The sequence below is a fragment of the Balaenoptera borealis genome (genome assembly GCF_965194805.1).
Source record: "Balaenoptera borealis genome assembly, chromosome: 7".
NCBI classification, from domain to species: Eukaryota; Metazoa; Chordata; class Mammalia; order Artiodactyla; family Balaenopteridae; genus Balaenoptera; species Balaenoptera borealis.
The window spans coordinates 59,052,354-59,076,877 of NC_138864.1; the positions used below are offsets into that span (position 1 = coordinate 59,052,354).

General features: G+C 33.7%; 1 protein-coding gene across 6 annotated transcripts in view; it reads left to right on the forward strand.

Moving 5' to 3' along the window:
• Positions 1–24,524, forward strand: part of SNX13 (sorting nexin 13) — a 152,177-nt gene that overhangs the window by 90,586 nt on the left and 37,067 nt on the right. For 4 of the 6 annotated variants that reach the window (XM_082398215.1, XM_082398213.1, XM_082398216.1 and 1 more), the window contains 6 exons: positions 724–917; positions 6,865–6,969; positions 7,585–7,717; positions 12,542–12,579; positions 16,730–16,799; positions 20,900–21,072. In XM_082398215.1, coding sequence (XP_082254341.1) covers positions 724–917; positions 6,865–6,969; positions 7,585–7,717; positions 12,542–12,579; positions 16,730–16,799; positions 20,900–21,072 — 713 coding nt within the window. The other 2 variants (XM_082398214.1, XM_082398218.1) reach the window with 2 other exon arrangements.

Here is a 24,524-nt window from a genome sequence, read left to right on the forward strand (position 1 = left end):
TTGTTGTCGAGGAAAAAAATACTTATTTTAGCTCCAGTGTGCATTTGCTAATCTGCTTTTAAATAAACCCCAGGAGATTCTACTATGAATTTAAATTTAAGTTATTTGAGAAAGAGTACTTTATCAGGAATACGTGGTATGTATAACCTGTGTATATCATTTTGGTGCATGAATGGGGGAGGGGCTTTGTTTTTAATGCCATTTTAATATATAAATATTTATTAATTTTATTAATATTACATCAAAATTGCTTTTATCTGGGGGACATTTCCAGCAAAACTCCCTGATTCTTCATTTTCATGATCAAAAACAAATGCATGGCTTATTGAAGAACCCAAACCTTATTTTTAATATTTATGATAGTAGTAATATTATGATTAATAATCTTTGTTGAGAATGGAAGCTGAATGTTGGTGAAGTAGTTTATTTCTGATGAAGCCTTCTCTGGCAGTTTTATCCCCTAGAGATATTTTAGTGAAAAATCAGATTTTTTTTTTTTTTAATATGTGCTTCCATTTGTTTTTTCTGCATAACTGGTCTTTTCAGCCTAACCAGTTTATGATATAACTATTTTTTTTTTAACCTCAAGCATTTGCTAAACATGTTCAAAATGTAGAGTTTTAAGTATTTGAAACTTTAATCCTTCTTAACTTGTCATACAGCTGTATGCACCCAAAAATGTGTGACTTTAATATCTGTGTTGTTATGGATTTTGTTTGGTAGATTACATGCAACAAACTGGAGGTCAGGCACATCTCTTCTTCTGGATGACAGTGGAAGGATACCGGGTTACAGCCCAACAACAGCTAGAAGTTTTATCAAGTCGTCAGAAAGATGGAAAACATCAAACCAACCAAACCAAAGGTCTTTTAAGAGCAGCTGCTGTTGGAATTTATGAACAGTATCTATCAGAAAAGGTGAGAATATATTTTGATTACTGTATTCTTATCTTCTCTGGCAGTATCATTAATAATGATTTTTGTAGTACTTGTAAATATCCATTATTCATGCTGCTATGTACAACTGCCTTACATTGCCTTATTGTGTATTATCCTCATTTTATAGGTGAAGAAACTGATTCAATTAGAAAATTGAATTAACTTGTCCAGGGTCATGCAGTTACAAAATGACAGTTAAAATTCAAGGTCACATGGACTGTAGATAATAGGTAGAAAGTAAAAGGATGGAAAAAGGTAAACCATGCTGACAGTAACTAAAATAGAGCTGGAGTGGCTATACCAATATCAGTAATAGATTTTAAGACAAAAAATTGTTACTAGAGAAACGAACATTTTGTAATTCTAAAAGGGTCAGTTGATGAGGATGATAAAACAACAAAGCCCCCACATACATGAAGCACAAACTGACAGAATTGAGGGAGAAGTAGACAATTCAGCAATAATAGTTGGAGACTTCAATACTCACTCTCAAAAACTGATAAAACAATTAGATAGAAAATGACTAAGGATATACAAGAATTGAACAGCCCTATAAACCCGTTAGACCTCTCCACATTCTCAGTGGCTTAACTCAACAAACGTTTATTTCTCTCTCATGCCACAGTCCAACATAAGTCAGTGAGGCAGGGTGAGGAGTGGAGAGCGAGAAGCAGTGAATAATAGGGGGACCCAGGCTTCCAGACTCCTTTATTCTTAAAGTTCATTTACTTTAAAGTGACTTCTGGGACTTCCCTGGTGGTGCAGTGGTTAAGAATCCTCCTGCCAATGCAGGGGACACGGGTTCAAGCCCTGGTCCAGGACGATCCCACACACCTCGAAGCAACTAAGCCCGTGCGCCACAGCTACTGAGCCTGCGCTTTAGAGCCCGCGAGCCACAACTACTGAAGCCCACACGCCTAGAGCCCGTGCTCCGCAACAAGAGAAGCCACTGCAATGAGAAGCCTGTGCACCACAAAGAAGAGTAGCCCCCGCTCGCCGCAACTAGAGAAAGCCCGCGCGCAGCAACGAAGACCGAATGCAGCCAAAAAGAAAAAAAATGAAAAGAAAACACGGTACATCAAAATTTGTGGGATGCAATTAAAGAAGTGCTTACAGGGAAATGTGTAGCTTTAAATGCCTAATTAGAAAGAAGAAAGATCTCAAATCAACAATCTACATTTTCACCTTAAAAATCTAGAAAAAGAAAAGCAAGACAAACCTAAGCAAACAGAAGGAAGGAGGAAATAGTAAAGATCAAATGGAAATCAGTGAAATAGAAAACAGGAAAACAATAGTGAAAAATCAGTACAACCAAAAGTTGGGAAAAGAACAACAAAAGTGACAAACATTTAGCTAGATTGGCCCAGAAAAAAGATACAGATCACCAAAATCATGAATGAAAGAGGAGGCATCACCGCCAACTCTATAGAAATTAAAGGGACTATAAGGAAATATTACAAACAACTTCATGACAGCAAATTTGACAACTTAGATGAAATGGGCAAATTCCTGGGGAGACACTAATTGCCAAACTGACTTAGGAAGAAACAGAAAATATAGTAAATAAATTTAATTAATAATTAAAAATCATCTTTCAAAGAAAAGCCCAGGCCTAGCTGGTTTCACTAGGTATGAATTCTATCATACATTTCAAGAAGAAATAATACCAATACTTCACAAACTCTTCCAGAAAATAGAGAAAAAAGAAACACTTCCCAACTCATTTTATGAGTGTGTCATTCTCATATCAAAGTCAGACAAAGACATCATTTAGAAAACTACAGACTAATATCCCTCATGAATATGGACACAAAAATCCTCAAGATTCAAGGTTACTAACACTCCAGTACTTTTAATGGCTATGCTATACTTTTTAATTTATACTTAACACAAATATTGTATTTGAATTTTAAGTATGAATGATACTTGGAAACTGCTTATTTGTGCATTTGCTTACATTTTTGCCTTATGAAATATACCCTACTTAAAAGAGTACACAGTTTTGAGAATAGTAGTATAGCAAACACCTTTGTACCCCATCCAGCTTTAGAAATAGAGCATTCATTATATTTTTAAAGATCCCTATATATTATCTACCTGTCATTACTTCCTTGCTTCCTGATGAAGCCCGTTTTCTGTAATTATTCACTTGCTTTCCCATACAGTTTTATTATACCTGTATGTTCTGAACAATATTATTGCTTCAGCTTTCTGAGATTTTGACATTACAGAAATGTCAGGAGGGGCTTCCCTGGTGGCTCAGTGGTTGAGAGTCTGCCTGCCAATGCAGGGGACACGGGTTCGAGCCCTGGTCTGGGAGGATCCCACATGCCGCCGAGCAACTAGGCCCGTGAGCCACAATTACTGAGCCTGCGCGTCTGGAGCCTGTGCTCCGCAACAAGAGAGGCTGCGATAGTGAGAGGCCCGCGCACCGCGATGAAGAGTGGCCCCCACTTGCCGCAACTAGAGAAAGCCCTTGCACAGAAACGAAGACCCAGCACAGCCATAAATAAATAAATAAATAAATAAATAAATAAATAAATAAATAAAAAAGCCAGACCCTTAGCTCTTTGAAAAAAAAAGTCAGGAGACAACTTGAGACATTTGCCTTCCAGATGGCTATCATTGTTTCCAGTCATAGTAAAGATGCCAACGTTGGCCTGCAGTAAATCATATTTTCAAAGAATGGGACAAGAATAATGTCCTCCTCTCATTTGAAAATGCATCAAGAATGAGTATGGTGAAATAAAGTAAACAGAAATTTATATGCTTTCTCTAAAACTATTGAATGATTTTTGAAGGGACTAAAATAAACCTTGAAATGGATGGACTGAACTGAGTTCTTTATGTGTAGACTGTAACAAAAACTCATATAATGTAAAAAATGACTCACTTTGGAACTAAGGCTATTGAGAACTCAAATATCATCAGAAAGGAACAGCTAGTTTAAAGAGAATTTTCTCACTTTCTTTACTAAAACTATAATTTATTTGGAATGCACCTTTATCACGTTTAAATGATCTGTGTGTTTTAAAACCATTTTCCTTGAAAAGGAGAGGTTTAACTTATGACATTCATTATGCTTTGAAGTACTTAAAAATGGGCATTTTAGACATGGGTAGCCTGTATGATGAATTCATGGATGCAAAGGACCTGATAGACAAACAGCTGGTCTATGAAACAAACCTGTAGATACAAAGTTGATGGACATTTTTTTGGAGAGCTGGAAACAAACCCCTACAGGTCTAAAAACCTGCTGTTTTTAGTGAGTAAAATCCCATTATTCTTTGCCTAAATGATTTTATTGAAGGGATATTTAACTTGATATCATGCCATTGCACTGGTTAGAGAAGTAAGTGTGATATGTAGGCTTAAGAGCGGAGCTGAAAGTCATAGTGAATTTTATTTTACAATTGATTGTACTTAAATTATACCACTGCATAAAATAATGTCCTGAAGGCTGCAGGCAGATCAGAGAAGTATCGTTTAAAAGGGCAACACAAAAATACCCTACAAGATCATGGAATAAAAAGAAAAGTAATTGTTTACTTTTTATTAAATATAGATATATCTAATTAGTCCTATTATATGTATAATCTTTTAAAAAGTCACATTTTTATATTTTAAGAATATACAATAATAGCGCCTGCAATATTTAAATTTAAAAGTAAAAGGTTTAAAATATGTTAAAATAAGTTGCTGTATCAGAGTACAGAAACATTAAGTATGTTGTTTAATATTCTCAAACATTATTTTTTTGATTAGTCCAATTAATTACTAATTGCCACTGTTAACTAGTCCTTTTGTTTTGTTTAAATAACTACATTTGTGTAACAGAAAAGTAAAGAATACAGATTAACAGATAATTTTGGAAAAACACCCATTTTTGTATTTTTATGTTAAAGAAGTAACAGATATGTATAAGTATTTCTTCCATATTACTTTTTTTGAAAGGTGGGCTCTCTGAAAGTTTTGGTCACCCTCTTCCAAGGATGAGGCTTAATCCAATTCTATATACCTGAGATTATAGAAAAAACTAAACTAGATAAATAGATAATGTTATTATTTTCAAATTTTTCTCTTATTTCCTAGACACTGAGTTTTACTGAGCTTAGAGGGCAAATGAAAGGACAAAACTAACTTAAATCTTGTTCCTCTCTGATCTTTGTCACGTAGTTGAAGTTGTTTAGTTCTCCTGTTCTTAGTTCGGGGGAAACAAAAAAACACCACACTCGTACACAAACAAATAGCAGGTAAGTATCCTTCTCTTCCTCCTCCAGAAAAACCCCACACAAACCAAAAAACAACCACCACACGACCTACTTGGGTTTACTACCAAGAGTGTTGGATTAACAAGGGAGCATTAGAAGTTGTGTAGCCCTTTGCCTCCTGTTTACTTACTTTAAAGAAAACTAAAAAAAAATTTTGTTCGAGTATACGTGATATACAGTGTTGTGTTAATTTCTGCTGTACAGCAAAGTGATTCAGTTATACATATAAATACACATTCTTTTTTATATTCTTTTCCATTATGGTTTAGCACAGGATATTGAATATGGTTCCCTGTGCTATACCGTAGGACCTTGTTGTTTATCATTCTATATATAATAGCTTGCATCTGCTAATGCCAAACTTCCAATCCATCCCTCCCCCATCCCCCCTCCCCTTTGGCAACCACAAGTCTGTTCACTATGTCTGTGAGTCTGTTTCTGTTTTGTTGATAAGTTCATTTGTGTCATATTTTAGCTTCCGCATATAAGTGATATCATATGGTATTTGTCTTTCTCTTTCTGACTTAACTTCACTTAGTATGATAGTCTCTAGGTTTATCCACATTGCTGCAAATGGCATATTTCATTCTTTTTTGTGGCCAAGTAGTATTCCATTGTATATATGTATCGCATCTTTATCAATTCATCTGTCGTTGGACATTGAGGTTGTTTCCATGTCTTGGCTATTGTGAATAGTGCTGCTTTGAACATGGGGTGCATGTATCTTTTTAGATTATAGTTTTGTCTGGATATATGCCCAGGTTACTTACTTACTTTTACTTTTTCTTCTTTTCTTGATACATCTTCTTTTCTGTTCCTTAGATAGTCTATTAGCATAGAGAAATTACTTGAACAATGCATTCTTTTGGTACTTTCTCTAAAGGTTACCATCCTTGTCGCTCATTTATTCTCCACAGCCTTCAGAACTAAAAATACAAAAGTTGACATGCCAAAGATGACCATATTTCTAGCTTCTCAGTGTTATTTTCTTTCAGTAAAGTGATTTTTCACATTGCACATCATATTTTATATTTCTGTGTAGTATCTGTCACATTATGCACCTTGAGATGGAAATTGTTGGAACAAATTAACTTTTCAGATTTTTTCCATCCTGTATCACGCTGGAACTTTGCTGCAGTATTATAAAACCAAATTAAGATAAGCATAGTCTCTTTTAAGTGCCATTCAAAAGGATTGTTTCTAATGTTAAATGATAAATAACAAATGGCTTATTCTTTTGGTATTTTATTAAATACACATCTAGGACTACTGAGTGCTCAACACTAACTCCTAATGAGTTTCCTATGTGCTAGACACATATGCCTTACGTAAATCTCTTTTCATCCTCATAATAACCATATGTGGTATTTACCACCATTTTGCAGATTAAGTGAAGCCTAGTGAGAGGTAAGTTGCTCGGCAAAAGTCAAGATTTAAATCCATGTTTGTCGAACGGTCGACTGTGTAGTACCTGATGACAAGAAGGTTCTAGCTCTTATTTCAGCCTTTAAGCATCAGGGTGTCATTTACAAACCAAGGATTTTCTGGCATTTACTTTCAATAATATGATTCCATTATTCTCCTACTATTAAGGCTTAACTTGTATTTAGAAATTCCAAAGATCAATACTACTGTTATTTTTCTCTGTTTGTCAGGCATCTCCAAGAGTTACTGTTGATGATTATTTGGTAGCAAAATTAGCAGATACTTTGAATCATGAAGATCCAACTCCTGAAATCTTTGATGACATTCAAAGGAAGGTATTATGTACAACATTTATCATTATATCTTTCTCGAAAACAATGTATATTTCTATATGCATGTAATTTGTTTATAAAAGGTTATTGAAGCATTATGAAAGTACAGTGGTAACTAAAAAGATGAGTTATGGTAATAATATCAGTACTTCACAATTACAAAAAAGGTAGGTCAGTTTTTCTTTGTTTACTTAATTGACAAATGAGGAAAATCCTTAGCTGGGTTGTTTAATTTGAATCTGACTGAAGGGCCAGATATAGATTCTAGAATTTTATGAATTGATGATGTATAAATAACATGATTCATTTATTTAAATATGTGTCTTGAGCCTTTATGTGTACTTGTTTCTTAGAGTGTACTACTTTCTGGAACATTTTATATAACCTGCTGTCGTGTGACTTGTGTTGCAGTAGGACCTGTTTCAGTACAATTTGGGTACTGGAGGGACCAGAAAAAAATTATTAGTTGTGACATAGTCTTATTACTGACATCTTGTTAATATGGAACCTGTAATTCATTACAGTAAGACCTCTATCTAGTTTTTGTTGAAATCTTATTAGTGGAAATCAGTGCATTATCTGTATTAATGATTGAATATCTTGATTTATTTCAATAAGGTATATGAATTGATGCTACGAGATGAAAGATTTTATCCTTCCTTCAGACAGAATGCACTTTATGTGCGCATGTTAGCTGAGCTGGATATGTTAAAAGATCCTAGTTTCAGAGGATCAGATGATGGTGATGGAGGTAAGGTGGCACACATTGTACATTTATGTGTGTATGTATATTCCTGTATATATTCTGCTTACCAAAAAAAGTCCTTTCAAATAAGATAAAAAATGTTCTTGAAACCCAAATATAAATTGTAATATATTAAAAAATCTGTAAATAAATGACAAAGTTTACTTACTATACTAAATTAAAATGTTAAAATTTAATAACAAATTTGAATGTAACTATTGAAAATAGAATTCTTAAAGAAGCATGTTTTCTTGAGTTGTGTCACCCCAGTGTTTTTATGGTAGTTTCCCTTTTGTGTATAAGTAATAATATTCATGACTAGCAATAGAATTATTGAGAAGATTAAATGAAATAACAAGTGATGATTCTGAGAATGTACCATAAACTATAAAACATTATAAAAATACAGTTTTTTCTCTCTTTAATTGTACCCTTTTCCAAATCCTGCACAATATAAGCCGGAAGAAGCTACAAGAGTCATTTATTCCAATCTTTCAGTTTTTTTCTATCTACATGGTATAGTAAAGAAAGCAGACTTTAAGAGTCATAATATTTAGATTTTAATCCTTTTCTTACTGCCTGTGTGATGTTGGCCAAACAATTTCTTTAAGCCTCATTTTTCTCAGTTGTAAATCTGGAATAATATTCTTCTCATAATAATATCTTACCTCAGAGTTGTCATATTTTAATGGAATTCTATATATAAAAATGAAATATAAACTAAAAAACAAATATCAGTTTTTATTAGTAGTAAATAATTTGTTATTTAAGAATAGTGGGAGAGACAGCCCTTAGAGTACAGTTTGCAGATTTTAGACCTGATGACCATTTTACTTGTGATTCAATTCAGAAGTACTTATTAAACTCTAATTAAATATCTAGGATTTGATAAACTTTCTAGCAAATAAGCAGTGTAAATACAAAGTAAATGGGAAAGATTGGACTAAGAAATTATTTTAAGAGAGTGATTTAATTATGCTCATTTACTTATAAATAGATTTTATGGACAGGATCACTTGAAGCTGGAGATATAATAGATGTATTAGATAGTGAGCAGTGCTTTAAAAAATACCTCTATTATGGAAGCTTTCCAGCCTCCCCTCTTCTCTACCCATCCTCCCCACTCCCTAGTCTATATTAGTGAGATTTTACTTTTTATTTAAAAATTTTTTTTCTATAATTTTTTTAACATCTTTGTTAGAGTATAATTGCTTTACAATGGTGTGTTAATTTCTGCTTTATTACAAAGTGAATCAGCTATACATATACATATATCCCCATATCCCCTCCCTCTTGCGTCTCCCTCCCATCCTCCCTATCCCACCCCTCTAGGTGGTCACAAAGCACTGAGCTGATCTCCCTGTGCTATGTGGCTGCTTCCCACTAGCTATCTATTTTACATTTGGTAGCGTATATATGTCCATGCCACTCTCTCACTTCGTCCCAGCTTACCCTCCCCCTTCCCCGTGTCCTCAAGTCCATTCTCTACGTCTGCGTCTTTATTCCTGTCCTGCCCCTAGGTTCTTCAGAACCATTTTTTTTTTTTTTTTAGATTCCATATGTATGTGTTAGCGTACGGTATTTTCCTCTTTCTGACTTACTTCACTCTGTATGACAGTTTCTAGGTCCATCCACCTCACTACAAATAACTCAATTTCGTTTCTTTTTATGGCTGAGTAATATTCCATTGTATATATGTGCCACATCTTCTTTATCCATTCATCTGTCGATGGACACTTAGGTTGCTTCCACATCCTGGCTATTGTAAATAGAGCTGCAATGAACATTGTGGTACATGACTCTTTTTGAATTATGGTTTTCTCAGGGTATATGCCCAGTAGTGAGATTGCTGGGTCGTATGGTAGTTCTATTTTTAGTTTTTTAAGGAACCTCCATACTGTTCTCCATAGTGGCTGTATCAATTTACGTTCCCACCAACAGTGCAAGAGGGTTCCCATTTCTCCACACCCTCTCCAGCAAGATTTTACTTCTTAAATAATCTAAGAAATCTAGTTGTAGAAGTTTCCATGTTGTAATAACTTTTATATTGATTGTTTATCTAATATCTTGGTTATTTGTAAAATTGGGATAATATTTTATTAACTGGATTTGATTGCATAATTGAGGAAGTGGTTTTTTCTTTGTTTTTTTTTTTTTTAAGAGCACTTCTATGGGAGCTGAATAGTAAAATTCAGTGTACCTCAAGTTTGTTATATAGTATATCTATTTACTGTCTCTTTTGAAAAATCTTTTGCAGAGCTGCTATGAAATTTGCAGTAGGAACTCTACTTCCAGAAAGAACTATTAAAAATGTTTTTATTATTTTAATTCTGTCTACTTTAGAAATTTCCTTAGTATTGTGCAATGGATTTTCTATCTGACCCAGAATCAAAGAAGATAAATTGAATCATAATCAGCTAATATATGAGTGTCTAAGTATTATATAATGATGACAGTAATAATATATTCTCTGGGAGTAGGTTTTGATCCTATAGTGTAAGAACTTCAAAGTCTTCTAAATTGACTTTTAGCTTCCATTTATATTTGTCTTGTATGCAACTAATGGAAGCAAATTATTTATGTTGTCTCAAACTTCTCAAAACCTCATACTTATTTAAAACACAAAGTAGATTACACAAGTTTTTTTTCTGCAACTAGTTTTGATCTGAAGTAAATGTACTTCTCTTATATATCAGTCATTGAGTAGTCCCTCACATTGGAATCATTGATTGTAGTTTGGAATTAGTGTGTGTGTGTGTGTGTGTGTGTGTGTGTGTGTATACACACACACACACACACACACACACACACACACACACACACACACACACACATCTTTTCTCTTTCTAGGACATTGCTTTTTAACATTGTGTGTCCTAATTGATGAGCTTTTATATATTTTATAACTGAGAAATTGCCTAACCCTTTTTTGAAACGATTTGAAAAAAGTATGTGGAATGATGGGTATAATATGAAACATTATTATTAAAAATGGCAGTTAGGTATATTATCTTTGTCAGTGTTTAGGTTTTAGGCACTTGCGACAACTTTTTCAAATAGTGATGCTTATGATTTTCTTGTCTTTATAAGATTGTTTAATTAAAAATAGGCCTTTCTTAAATCTTCTGGTTATAAATTCATTGTCTGACATAAAATTAAGCTTCCTGGTACTTTATGTATTTTTTAAAGTCCTGAAGTTTTGGCTACTTTTTAGACATTTTGAAATAATTACCTAATCTAGTGTTTAATGTGTAGCTGATTTTAAGAAAATGCAGCCTAAATTGAGCACAGAATTAGTGGGCCAAGTCTTACCATGTGTAGTAGTATCCGCTGGTGGTTTTTCTTTGCTGTGGAAGAAATTTCATTCCTATTTAACTAAACTTCTCTAGTTAGGTAGGTGGCTGGATGGCTTGCTTACCCATGCTCTCTCTTCTCCTCGCCTTCCCTTTCTTCCTTTTCTTCTTCTTTGTTCGTGATTGCCTTCTTTAGTTAGTTCAGCTTTAAATTATTTTAAGAGTAGATATTTTTTCCTTTATTAAAACATACTTTCACAGCCTTTTAAAAATATTTAAATTGTGCTGTTTTAAATTTTAATTTCAATCACGTTTTTCTCATCATGTCAAACAATAGTTTCTTTTGTTTTCTAATATTAATAAGCAGTTCTTAAAGTTTTGATTAAATGTGGACCTAGATTGGCTTTAGACTCTATTTCTGGATCTTATTATTGATCGAGAAAGTAAACTATGCCTTGTTTTGCTCCTAGTTTCTCTTTTAATTTGACATGTCTTTGGTGGGAAGACTTAAGAGGTGGGCAGACCACAGAAAGAGGTAGGAGGCATATAATTGAATAAGGAGGTTAGAGAACTGTTTGTTTACTCATTTTAATTTTCACCTTGCTGTTAACCAAGGGGTAATCCTAGGTGGGATTTCCTATTTTTGTGACCAAAGTTTTGAGGAACTGAGAAATGTTCTTGGGCATTTAGAGTTGTTGAAGTTGGAAAGCAACACCAACTGCCTATCTCAAGAGTAATAGAAATTTCCTTTGAAGACCCATCTAGAGATCCAAATTATGAATAATCTCTTAAGGGCTACAAGCCATACATTAAACTGTTTATGAATATTGCTTTACCATATATTCATTTGTGTTTTTAACAGAGGAACATCTTAATTAGTAACCTAATTTGCTCAGATATAGACTAAAATTCTGAGGGAAAGACACTAATTTTAATAATTGACTTACTCTCTAACATTAATTTTTAAAAATAATTTTAGTTGCTTTTTAATTAAATGACATTACACATGGAATTTTATGTATCTTTTGTTTTATTGTATATTGATTTTAGAATCTAGATTTCGAATATTTTTGATCCAGATCAACCAAGAATAAGTAAACTTTATAGATATATTAAAAGTCAATCTATCCTTCATATTAAAGAATAATTTTATTTGTAATATTAATCCAGTGGGACAGAAATAACAAAATACCTCTGACATTTCCTAGTGGACTTCACTCTGCAGTGTTTACCTCATATCTACATTGTATTAGACAACTTAATATGATACTGTGAGAATAAAATATATAATAATTGCTTTCCTGTACATAAATACCTTTTTTGGCGGGGAGCAACTTAGGTACATAACTATTTTCACTGAAATATCTGGCTCGGAAAACCATGGGAACAGGTGTTTGGGAATAGTGTACCACAATTTACTGTTCTGTTGTATCTTGGCTTGTGTGACTTTTGTTCTTGGTGTTTGAACCTTAGATAGATAAAGCACTGTTTCAAAAGTTTTTTTACTGTGTACTAAGTTGAATTTCCCTTCTCACAGAATCTTTTAATGGGTCTCCTACAGGAAGCATAAATTTGGTAAGTACTGTTATGAGTACTTTAATAAAGTGGCCTGAAAACAATATGAAAGACTGAGCCTTAACATATGTAAATAAATGATGTATTAGAAGTCCCCAAGTCATCCTTTGTAAGAAGTTGTTATGCTTTTAAAGAAATATTAAATTCACAAATAAGGGATCTGTGAATTAGAACTTAAAAATGACATGAAATTTATTTTCATTTTAAAAAATGTGCTTAAGCCACACCTGAATGATTTAGTTGCAGGTGATAAAAAATGATTTTATTATTTTCAACCCCAGTATTTAATATTTGAAAATGACTCTGATCAGTGCTATCATGGGCAGTAAATTTGTGACATATAAATGTTTACACTGGAATTCGTTTTTTCTTCTTGTATTTAGAAAAGAAATATAAAATTAGTTGGGATATCTGAAAACTTAAAAGATATTTCTTAAAGGCTACACTATAAAAAATTCAAGTTATTATAAAAAAAAACCTTTTTTTAAGCTTAGAGGGTTTTACAAGAATTAAGCAACTGTATTCTATGATTACAGGTTTAAGAATGACATGTTTTTAGCATATAAACTGTCATTGACATTTCATATATTCAAGGCGAAATGTGGAACAATGAACATTTCAGTTCTTTTATATATCCATCCTTGCCATTGAATACCTTATTTCATAAAATGCTGCTGGAAAGAAATATTACTGTTCTATGAAAGTTTCAGTCCAGAATTCGTGGGGGATGGGCAGAGATTGTTTGCTTTGTTTTTCCTTCGACTACCTACAACACATTTTCTTTCAAACTTTTTGTAATAGCTAAATAGTTTAGAGGTCCATTGTCTTATGTTCCTCAGTACTACATTTATTTCTAAAATTACTTTATTGTATAAATGTTCTATTATTGTGCAAAGTATAACCTTTAACAAAACACTAAAGCAAATCAGCCATATGTCATATATTTAGTAACATTTTAAATGTTTTCCTAAATTATTTGGTATCATTAGCATTTACTTCTCATATTCCACAGAGTTATAACGAAAAGGAATAGCTCCTAGAGAATGAAGAGTGTTAGCAATATAATGCCCATTATATAGAAAAAGTTTCCAAATGTGATGAAACTTTTCCTTGGTTTGAAATTTTTTAATATTCACATTTGTAGTGCTTGTACAAGTGTTTGAACACTAGTAAAAAATATTTTTTTCCTCATTCCCTATTGGGAATAAATGCTTTTTCAAAGTAAAAGAGATCCCTTTTATCACATAGTGATGTAAACCAGAACAGTGTGGATTGAAAAAGGTCACACTTGAGGTCAGTGACTTACAGTTTTTTGGTTTTCACATAAATCTGTTAAATCCAAGCTTTTAAGTAGCTAGACTCTTTTCGATTCTTTTTTTTTAATACATAGACAAATTTTAATGAACAGCTGCATTTTAAAAAATAGTTTAAGATGATAAAGAATTGTTTTAAAAACCATCAGATATTTTTCATGTTTGATGAAGATAACATTTATTAATTGTATTAAAATTATAAACTAGATCATAATAGTTTATTCCAGTATACTAAGCAAGAAAATATTTAATGTGGTGGTTTACTCATTTTGTGATTGAGACTGACACATAAATTATAAACATTTTTAGAAGTGCCATTGTAGTTGTGTTTGCTCAATTGATTATCATAGTAAATTTGAATTTTTGGTTTTTATCTTAGCATAGTGTTAAAAAAAAACCACTTTTTTTTTGGCAAGGAATTCAAGAATCTTAACCCAAGAATTACTTTACAAACTGATTTTATTTCAGGACAGCATTAATGCACTTGTTTTGAAATCACAGTTTTCTATGACTAATCAATACTTATAGTGCTAAATCACAATGTAGTTCTGTAGTTACTCTTTCACCAGTTGTAACTTTATGTAGTCTAGTTGATGTTTACATGTGCATTGTACCTGTGACTAATGGTTAAGAGATATCTCATTGGATTTTTTAAATCATATTTAATGAAAATAATATTACTTGCATATTTTAAATGTGCTAAAAAGACATATATATATTATACAGAGTTTTTCAACAACTTCTGGGTTGCATAGTATATAAGATGCTAACATGTTTAAAGTAATAAGTAAGCGGCATTTAGCTTTTTAAATGTTACCTGCAAGGGAAGGTTACCGATAATAATAATGTTTTTTTGAGAAAGGTGATTGTTTTATAGTCCCTGTGCTAGCTTGTAATTAGAAGAAGATTATAGTAGATAACAATCTTAAATTTTGTAGAATATTCCATTTCCTTTGGGGCTTCTGTCTTTCATGTAAAAATAATACTAAAACAGAGGTCGTGCTGTTTCTGTCAAAATGTTTTATTATAGGTCAGGTGAGCACTTAAAAAAATAAGTGCATTCTATTTCTTTTCAAAGTATTTTCTTTCACTTTATATCCTGATAGAGTTGTAGAACAGGTATTACACCATTATAACATTGGGAAAGCTGAGAAACAGGAAGGACTAGTTGATATGGCTAAAGTCTCTTAAGGTATCAGTGGTGAAGCCTGGACTAGACCTAATTTAATTGAATGGTTCTCCCACTTGATTTGTGGTTAATCTGTATGGAATTATCAAATTTTGCTTCTCCTGATGATCAGTCTTTAGTAGATAGAATTTTGGCTTTCTTCTTGGACTGTAATTGCTTAATTTAAATGGCTTTATGTCATATGCATGGCTTCATTTAAGTCATTTAGATGACTCTTAGTAATAACTGGTAATATCACATTAATACTCCAAAGTTCATTCAATCCTGTGGTTTTCAAAGTGTAAAATATGTCTGAATCATATAATGTCTGTGTGTTATAGGTCCCCAAGACCACTCCTATGTTCATTGATTTACTAAGAGGACTCACAGGTCCCAGCATAGTCATACTCAGGCTAGAATTTATTACAGCGAAAGGATATAAAGCAAAATCAGGAAAGGGAAAAGGTGCATGGGGCAAAGTCCAGAGAAAACCAGGCACAAGTTTCCAAGAATCCTCTTCCATGGAAGTCACATAGGACAGACTTAATTTCACCAGCAGTGAATATGACAACATGTGTGAAATGTTGCCACCAGGAAGGCTCATCTGACACTAAGTGCCCAGGGTTTTTATTGGAGGCAGATCACACAGGCACCCTCTGCCTAGCATATACTAAAATGACTCCCAGAAGGAAAGCAGGTATTCAGCATAAACCACATTGTTTGTACAGATAGTTTACGTAGAGTGAGCCACTCTTAGCAGTTAGGGAATGGTGGGGACCTTTTCTAAATCTAATTTCCCAGATATTGTCCAAGGGCCAACCTTGCAAGCAGTTCTTTCTAAGGAGAGCAACTTCAAGTCTGTTGTGTTAATTCTTTTCCTTACAGTCTGCCTTCATTATATGCGTTATGTTCCCTTCTGTGTATGTGTGGGTGTATGGATATGTAGCAAAAAAGTTTTAAGTTTAGAGCTAAAGTCTATAGTTACAAAAGATTTATTCTGAATCGATCAGTAATACTTTTTGTTTATGGAATAATTTTTGAAAATAAATTATTTAAAATATCTTAAACTGTAGATTCACTTCATTTAGTAAGTAATCATAATAATGGCTAACATTTTTGTGTTAGGCAGTCTTCTAAATGTTTTACATGTCTTTTCACTTAGTCCTCACATAACCCTTTGATGTAGGTACAATTATTCTTATTTTATAGATAAGGAATCTAAATTAACTAAAACTATTTCTAAGTTAACAAAAGTGTTAAGTTAAAGAATACAAAGTTGACTCTAGTATATTTCAGCATTAAAATTGAAATGTTGATTTAAGAATATGTTTGCTTATTTTTATCCACATTTTTTTTTTTGCCATGTATTGAATATATATAATTGAGAAGAAGCAAATTATAGTATGTGGGCAGGTAATGAAGGAAGAAATAATCTGATGTATTAAGTTGATTACTAAATTACTTTGTTTTATAGTTTCTTAATCTTAGGTTCTCTCTCTCCTATTAGTATAAATAGGATTATTGTTTGGGGGGGAGGATACAAATAATATAAAGCTTACATAGGGCAAAGATGAGTAATGTTATATATGATGTAGAATTCTTTAACACTTTTTTTCCTGTAAAATTTAACAACTTTGTGTTCTGATTCCCCCCCCTCTCCACCACCCAGTCTTTAGATGACCTTTCAAATGTATCTTCTGATGACTCAGTACAACTTCATGCTTACATTTCAGACACTGGTAAGAGACTTTGTGGTTTAATTATTACTTAAAAACTATTGACTATTACTACTCCTACATTATTTTCCACATTTATTTTTATAAGTCATTTTTCTGTTCTGTAGTCATGTTTTCAAATTACTTTTTTTCTGTAGTGTGTTCTTCATTAAATTCTATGATGTTTATTATTATATGGGTGTTTCCTTTCTTAAGGTTGTCACTGTTATCATTTGAAAAAGGTTAAATTTTAAGCATTTTGTCATGGCTAATAAACTTTGAAACCAATCTTCTTTTTCTTTGAGTCTAGCTGATAATTGTCTGCATAATCCTTATTAAATTGTCTTGGGGCAGATTTTAGTTTAATATTTGTTTTCATACATGCAAAGTCAGATTAGATATCTGGATAAATGAAGTTTTTTGGTATAGGAGTTTATAGAAGTTCAAGAAATGCTTGGATGAGGTGAGATTCATGACTGAATCAGCATATGTGCAAAGTGGCTAGTGAACTGAGGAAAAAAAATCAATTTCCATCATTGTTATTGGGTTATTAGATAATGCCAGTGACGGCTTTCTTATTTGGCTTCTCACTATTCCTACAATACAGGAGTGTGTTTGTCAGATTACATACTGAAGTATAAACGTACAGATAAATACCTCAGTTCAATTTCATACTTATAATTTAGATAATTTGAAAAGAGATTTAATAGTACAAGTGTAGTTTTAAAAAGATCATTTGCATCTGTTTTTTTAAGATCTTTTCTTACTTTTCACTGGAGCTGGAGTCTAATTTTCCATTGTGTTTTCTACCAGATTTCTGTAATAAGTTATCTATAATTGCTCTTTCAGTTTTTCCTTTACCTTTTACAAATAGTTGGTGCATACGTTGCTCTTAAAGGTCATTAGATAACACTCTTGTCAATAAAACCAGAGGGTCCTGTTGCGTTTCTTTCTAGCTTTTGATACATTTGTCTCACTTTTTCCTTCCTTAAAATTTTAAAATTCTTTTAAAAAACTATCCTCTTTGTTGAGTTGTCTTCTAAATATGAAAGCCTTTGTTAAAGTGCAAACATTTAGAATTTGTCGTTTTGTTTCTTTCTTTAAGTCCTTAAACTTTTGTGTGTAGAAGAAGATACTAATGTCCATATTTCTTATGTGGATCTTTCTCTTCTCTGAGGGTTCTAGTTTTCTAGCTGCTTTGTCCATTCATTCAACAAGTATTTATTAGCTTCTTAAAAGATATGGAAGCATAACACTAAGTATTTTTAATAAATTGTAATTTCTGTCAGACAAATTTATGTATAAACACTAAAGAGGCAGCATAGTATGGTGGTAAGAGGCAGCATAGTATGGTGGTTAAGAGCACAACTTTTTGTCCACATTGCTTGGGTTCATACCGCAGCTCTTCCACCTAATAGTTGGGTGAACTTGGATGAGTTCCTTAACATCTCTGTATCTCAATTTCCTCATCTGTAAAATGGGATATTAATGATAATGATAAAAATAATAATACTTGCCTCATAGGATTGTTATGGGACTAATTAACTGTATTCGTAATTACATGGTGGGCATTATATATTAGTGTTTGTTCAATAAAGATTTCTTTTACGAGTTGGGCTCTAGAGTCTCTTTGAGTCTGGATCCCATGTCCTTAATATCTGTATGACGGAAAGTAGAACTTAAGAGTCCAGTGCAGTGCTATTTAAGGAGTGATCCATGGACTACAGTGTACTGGCTTCTTCACTGAGAAATCTTGTTTTAAAAAATATTGGCTAAGTTAGGCAATGTGCTTAGTGATGAGCTTTATTTATATTCTGATCCTAGTTCCTTGTCTGGTTATGGATTAGGAACAAAGAGGTTGCACATCACCTGTTATGAGTAGTAACATTGTCCTAATGCAAATAAAACCTGTTATTTCCACTATAATATCTCACCATCATCTCAAAATATATGTAACCTCATTATCTTTTAAAATCAAATTACCTTTCTGTCTTAGTGCTTCTTTTATAATAGCCCCATTGTTCTTCCTATTGTGCATGCATCCTAGTCGTGATCTCCCTTGCCTATCAATTTGTGACAAATCTGATTATTCTTTTTTAGAATGCTTTCTTACATTCCTTTGTTCTTTCTGTTTCTATTTCTTGCTATTCTCCTTGTTCTTATTAACTCCTAATTGGTTATGATTTGCTGCCTAATTGGCCCCTGCTTCCTATTATCCTTTCCCAAACCTATCTTGAACACAACAGGTAAAGCCATTCCCTTGTTGCCTTGCTAATAACTCTGTTGAGTGATGGTGGTTCTCTCATGTGATGAAAAATTGTTGTACACTTTGTTCCACATAGGTCTCCGAGTGAGGGATATTTGAAAGAGGGGAACAGTGAATAATAGAGTTAAAGCCTCTGACAGCAAGATGACCCAAGTCTATCCCTAGTCTTCTATTTTGTCAAGTCAGGAACACTGATATTAGATGGTAAGGGAATGAAGGACAATTTTGAATAGAAAGTGCAAATCTTAGAAAAATTTTAATGAAAGGCTGGGAGAGGTTTCTGTCCAACTACATTTGCCAGTATAGATTTGTAGCTGTTATATTATTAAAATAATTTACTAAGAAGCTGCATGGACCCTTCTTTGCCTAATTATATATGAAATACAAATATTTAGTCAGCTCCAAAGCTTGGCCACTTTTTTTTGGTAATTATGGATCAGTATAATCTATTATTAGAAGAGCAGTTTATACTTCTGGTCAACATGGTAGTCTAAACTGCTCTGGGAAATCTTGCTTCCCACACATCGAAGGGCTGAAAACAATAGAATAAAAATAGCTAAAAGGGGAAATCTACAGGTGTAATAGGCCATGAGGAAAAGCAAATTTAGGGAAATGAAGAGGAGTTGAAGCCAAGGAGCCTATAGGATCATGAAGACTGCTGTCTTGATTTTGACAGCATTTGTATGCCTTCAAATTTAGAAGAGGCAGGATGGGCTAAGGCAAGGAGAAGCTGGAACACAGTCATTTGCATAAAGCCCAGAGTCACAGAGGGTGGCTTGATGTGAAAGAGGAACCAGAACTTAGCCTACTGTCAGAGGAAAGAACAAAGAATGTCAAGGTCATGGTTGGGAATGGTATCTATCACCCACATGAAATTGAAAGCCTGTCTTGTATTGTGACATTGGTGTGTCTAGATTCAGCCATCCTCAAGTGGTTGTGTACCACAGGGTTTCCTAGCCCAAGAGTCTGTTAAAAATATTCGTAGAGATAAAATGAGGCAAGAACACCACACTATAAAAAAAGAACCATATAAAATTATAGAAGTAAAAAAAATTAGTTATTGAAATTAAGGTGAGTGGATGAATTAAGAAACAGACCAGGTACAAATGAGTGGAGACTCAATAAACTTTTAGAGACCTGAAGTGATGATCTAGAATAGAATACAACACAGAGGGGAGAAATGGAACATGAGAAAGACAAAATGATTCAAAATACGTCTTTTTACTTAAGATTAGTACAAAATAGGAATAGGTTTTCTTTTTCGAGACTACCTGACTTGGATGGTTTGTGTCAATTAAGTAGGAAAATGACTATTTAGAACAGTCTTCAGAATAAATTACACTTGTAAATTGTTGAATATTTTAAACAAGAAAGAGATTCGTCAAAAGAGCAGATAGATCTTATCCTATAGCTTTTGCTTGCTGTTCAGTTAAAAAGCTTTCGAGTTACAGCTGAATAGTGAAGGCTAGTACAGAAGGTTATTATTTTGTTTCTGTTGTTTTTCTTCTATTAAATTTAAGAGACTCTAATACCATACTATGAGGTGGTACTGTGTTATCATAACTAATAATAAATAAAAGCTCATTGAGAAGAGAGTCCAAAGTAGACATCACTGTGTGGTTGGCAATTATCATCATAAACTTTTAGGTTATTTTGTAATGTAGCCATCATATATAACACATTATGGATGTGAGTACAGAGGATGAGAATCTATTTTATCCTTTGGTGACATCCTTTTGTCTCAGTCTGTCATTTCAAATTCTTCTTCATTTCATGTTCTCCTTTTTGTTTGTTTTTGTTCTTCATCTTCCTCCTTTCTGTGTCTTTTGTTCCTCTTCATTTTGTTTTAAATGACTAGTATATGCTGACTATGACCCATATGCTGTGGCAGGCGTTTGTAATGATCATGGCAAGACATACGCGTTATATGCCATCACTGTGCACCGGCGCAGTCTAAACAGTGAGGAGATGTGGAAAACCTACCGTCGTTATAGTGACTTCCACGACTTCCACATGAGGATCACCGAACAGGTAATGAGGTTTTTAAAGTTTGTGTACTTTACATTTTTTCTTGATTCCATGTTTGATTCTAAATAGCTCTGAGTGATGCGAAGGTATTGACCAAAGCTAAGTAAATAAGGTAAGAATTTTTTTATAAGCAACATGAATGTTATAATGATTTTGCACATTTAACCAATAAATCAAATTTTAACCAGTCTTAACTGTTGTGGACTAGTGACAAAATATCAGTGGTATACCTTGGAAAATTAGAATAAGTGTATATTTCTGATTTTAAGAGTGTGTGTATGTGCTGTGCTTTGCAGAGGTATTTGGGTTTGGTTTAAAGTAGGGATGGGGATCACTGGAAGGCATTTGGTGGTTTTGTTTTTGGCAGTATAATTTAAAGCTATGGTTATTTTAAATGGCGTCCTTTTCTAAGTGTTAACAGTTAAATCCTTGGTCCATTAAGTTATGAAGAACCAAAATCTAAATTAAATTCAACATTAATCAAATAATGTTTTTAATTCTTACCAAATATAACCCTCTTGTTTCATAGAAGTATGAGGACTCTTAAACATAACGAATGTAAACAAATTATTTCTCTGTTTTATTTTTTATTAAATATTCTTTTCTTTTTAACTTAGAACAAAATAACTTATCACAGGATAAATTGGAATAGGTGTTCTGTGAAATTTATTTTAAGTCATGAGAATCTTTCATTCAGGGTTTTAAAATAAACAATTATTATTAAGCCAATAAAATAATCATAATTAACGGTGACATTTGATTGGGTGGACTAAAGCTTTGAAATGACATTTTACTACTTAAGTAATCTGAAAGTATATTTTTCAGTTAGGGTAGTGGAAAATATATGGTTGGCACCATGATAATCTCATTAAAATACTTCGTGAATAGAGTGAGATAAACTATTAATAGCTTAAAAGTGTTTAGAGACCAGGTTAAGCCTGGTCTCTAAACACTTTTAAGCCCATATTAAAAGGACTGTTTTTAATTATATTCATAAGGAAATTAATAACTTTGGACATAACTGTTCTATTGTTCTTGTTGAATAGATCTTTTCTTCATGTTTAGCTTGATTTGTTTGTAGAGGTGAAAGAATTTTCTGCCCCACATTGAAGAAATAATTGCTTTGTTTACTTTTTCTATTATTACCTGTTTCATATTGTTTTATAATCACATACCTTGGAGCATCTAGGTTGGCAAACACATGGTATGCTCAGACAGGGCATGGATGCTCCATGCCCTTTTCCATATCTTCTTATTCATCTCTTCCATCTGGCTGTTTTTGAGTTATATCCTTTTACAACAAACCAGCAATCTAAAAAAGTCTTCCGACCCCTGGCCTGGCTTAGATCATCACCGGTGTTACTGCTGTCCTACATTCCTCCCAGATCACATGCCAGCCTCCCACTGCTTCTCAGAGCTCGATTTAAGTAACCAAGAGGCTCGTCTCCTGAGTTTGAGAACTTCCCTTGCTCCGCTGTCTTGTATTCCAGGTTGTCCTACCCATCTTGCCCATGAGACCGTGAGCTCCCTGAGGCAAGGATCTCATCTTTCTTATACTGCATTCTGTCACCTGCACCAAGAACAGCCTGGAACGGACTGTGTGGCTGACAGGGTCTTCGTGCTCTGGCCGGGTGTCAGGCCTGTGCCTCTGAGGTGGGAGAGCCGAGTTCAGGACATTGGTCCACCAGAGACCTCCTGGCTCCACGTAATATCAAATGGTGAAAGCTCTCCCAGAGATTTCCATCTCAATGCCAAGACCCAGCTCCACGCAACGACCAGCAAGCTACAGTGCTGGACACCCTATGCCAAACAACTAGCAAGACAGGAGCACAACCCCTCCCATTAGCAGAGAGGCTGCCTAAAATCATAAAAAGGTCACAGAGACCCCAAAACACACCACCAGACACGGCCCTGCCCACCAGAAAGACAAGATCCAGCCTCATCCACCAGAACACAGTCACCAGTCCCCTCCGCCAGGAAGCCTACACAACCCACCGAACCAACCTTACCCACTGGGGGCAGACACCAAAAACAACGGGAACTATGAACCTGCATCCTGCGAAAAGGAGACCCCAAACACAGTAAGTTAAGCAAAATGAGAAGACAGAGAAACACACAGCAGATGAAGGAGCAAAATAAAAACCCACCAGACCAAACAAATGAAGATGAAATAGGCAGTCTATCTGAAAAAAAATTCAGAGTAATGATAATAAAGATGATCCAAAAACTTGGAAATAGAATGGAGAAAATACAAGAAACGTTTAACAAGGACCTAGAAGAAGAAAAATTCAGAGTAATGATAGTAAAGATGATCCAAAAACTTGGAAATAGAATGGAGAAAATACAAGAAATGTTTAACAAGGACCTAGAAGAACTAAACAGCAAACAATGATGAACAACAAAATAAATGAAATTTAAAATTCTCTAGAAGGAATCAATAGCACAATAACTGAGTCAGAAAAACAGATAAGTGACCTGGAAGATAAAATAGTGGAAATAACTGCTGCAGAGCAGAATAAACAAAAAAGAATGAAAAGAATTGAGGACAGTCTCACAGACCTCTGGGACAACATTAAACACACCAACATTCGAATTATAGGGGTCCCAGAAGAGGAAAAGAAAAAGAAAGGGACTGAGAAAATATTTGAAGAGATTATAGTTGAAAACTTCCCTACTATGGGAAAGGAAATAGTCAAGTCCAGGAAGCACAGAGGCCCGTACAGGATAAACCCAAGGAGAAACACGCCAAGACACATATTAATCAAACTATGAAAAGTTAAATACAAAGAAAAAATCTTAAAAGCAGCAAGGGAAAAGCAACAAATAACATACAAGGGAATCCCCATAAGGTTAACAGCTGATCTTTCAGCAGAAACTCTGCAAGCCAGAAGGGAGTGGCAAGACATATTTAAAGTGAAGAAAGGGAAACTCCTACAGCCAAGATTACTCTACCCAGCAAGGATTCATTCAGATTCGATGGAGAAATTAAGACCTTTACAGACAAGCAAAAGCTAAGAGAATTCAGCACCACCAAACCAGCTTTACAACAAATGCTAAAGGAACTTCTCTAGGCAGGAAACACAGAGGAGGAAAAGACCTACAATAACAAACCCAAAACAATTAAGAAAATGGTAATAGGAACATACATATCGATAACTACCTTAAATGTAAATGGATTAAATGCTCCAACCAAAACACATAGACTGGCTGAATGGATACAAAAACTAGACCCGGTATATATGCTGTCTACAGGAGACCCACAAGAAAGAAATCATAAATTTCAGATCAGAAATAAATGAAAAAGAAATGAAGGAAACAGTAGGAAAGATCATTAAAACTAAAAGCTGGTTCTTTGAGAAGAGAAACAAAATTGATAAACCGTTAGCCAGAGTCATCAAGAAAAAAGGGAAAAGACTCAAATCAATAGAATTAGAAATGAAAATGGAGAAGTAACA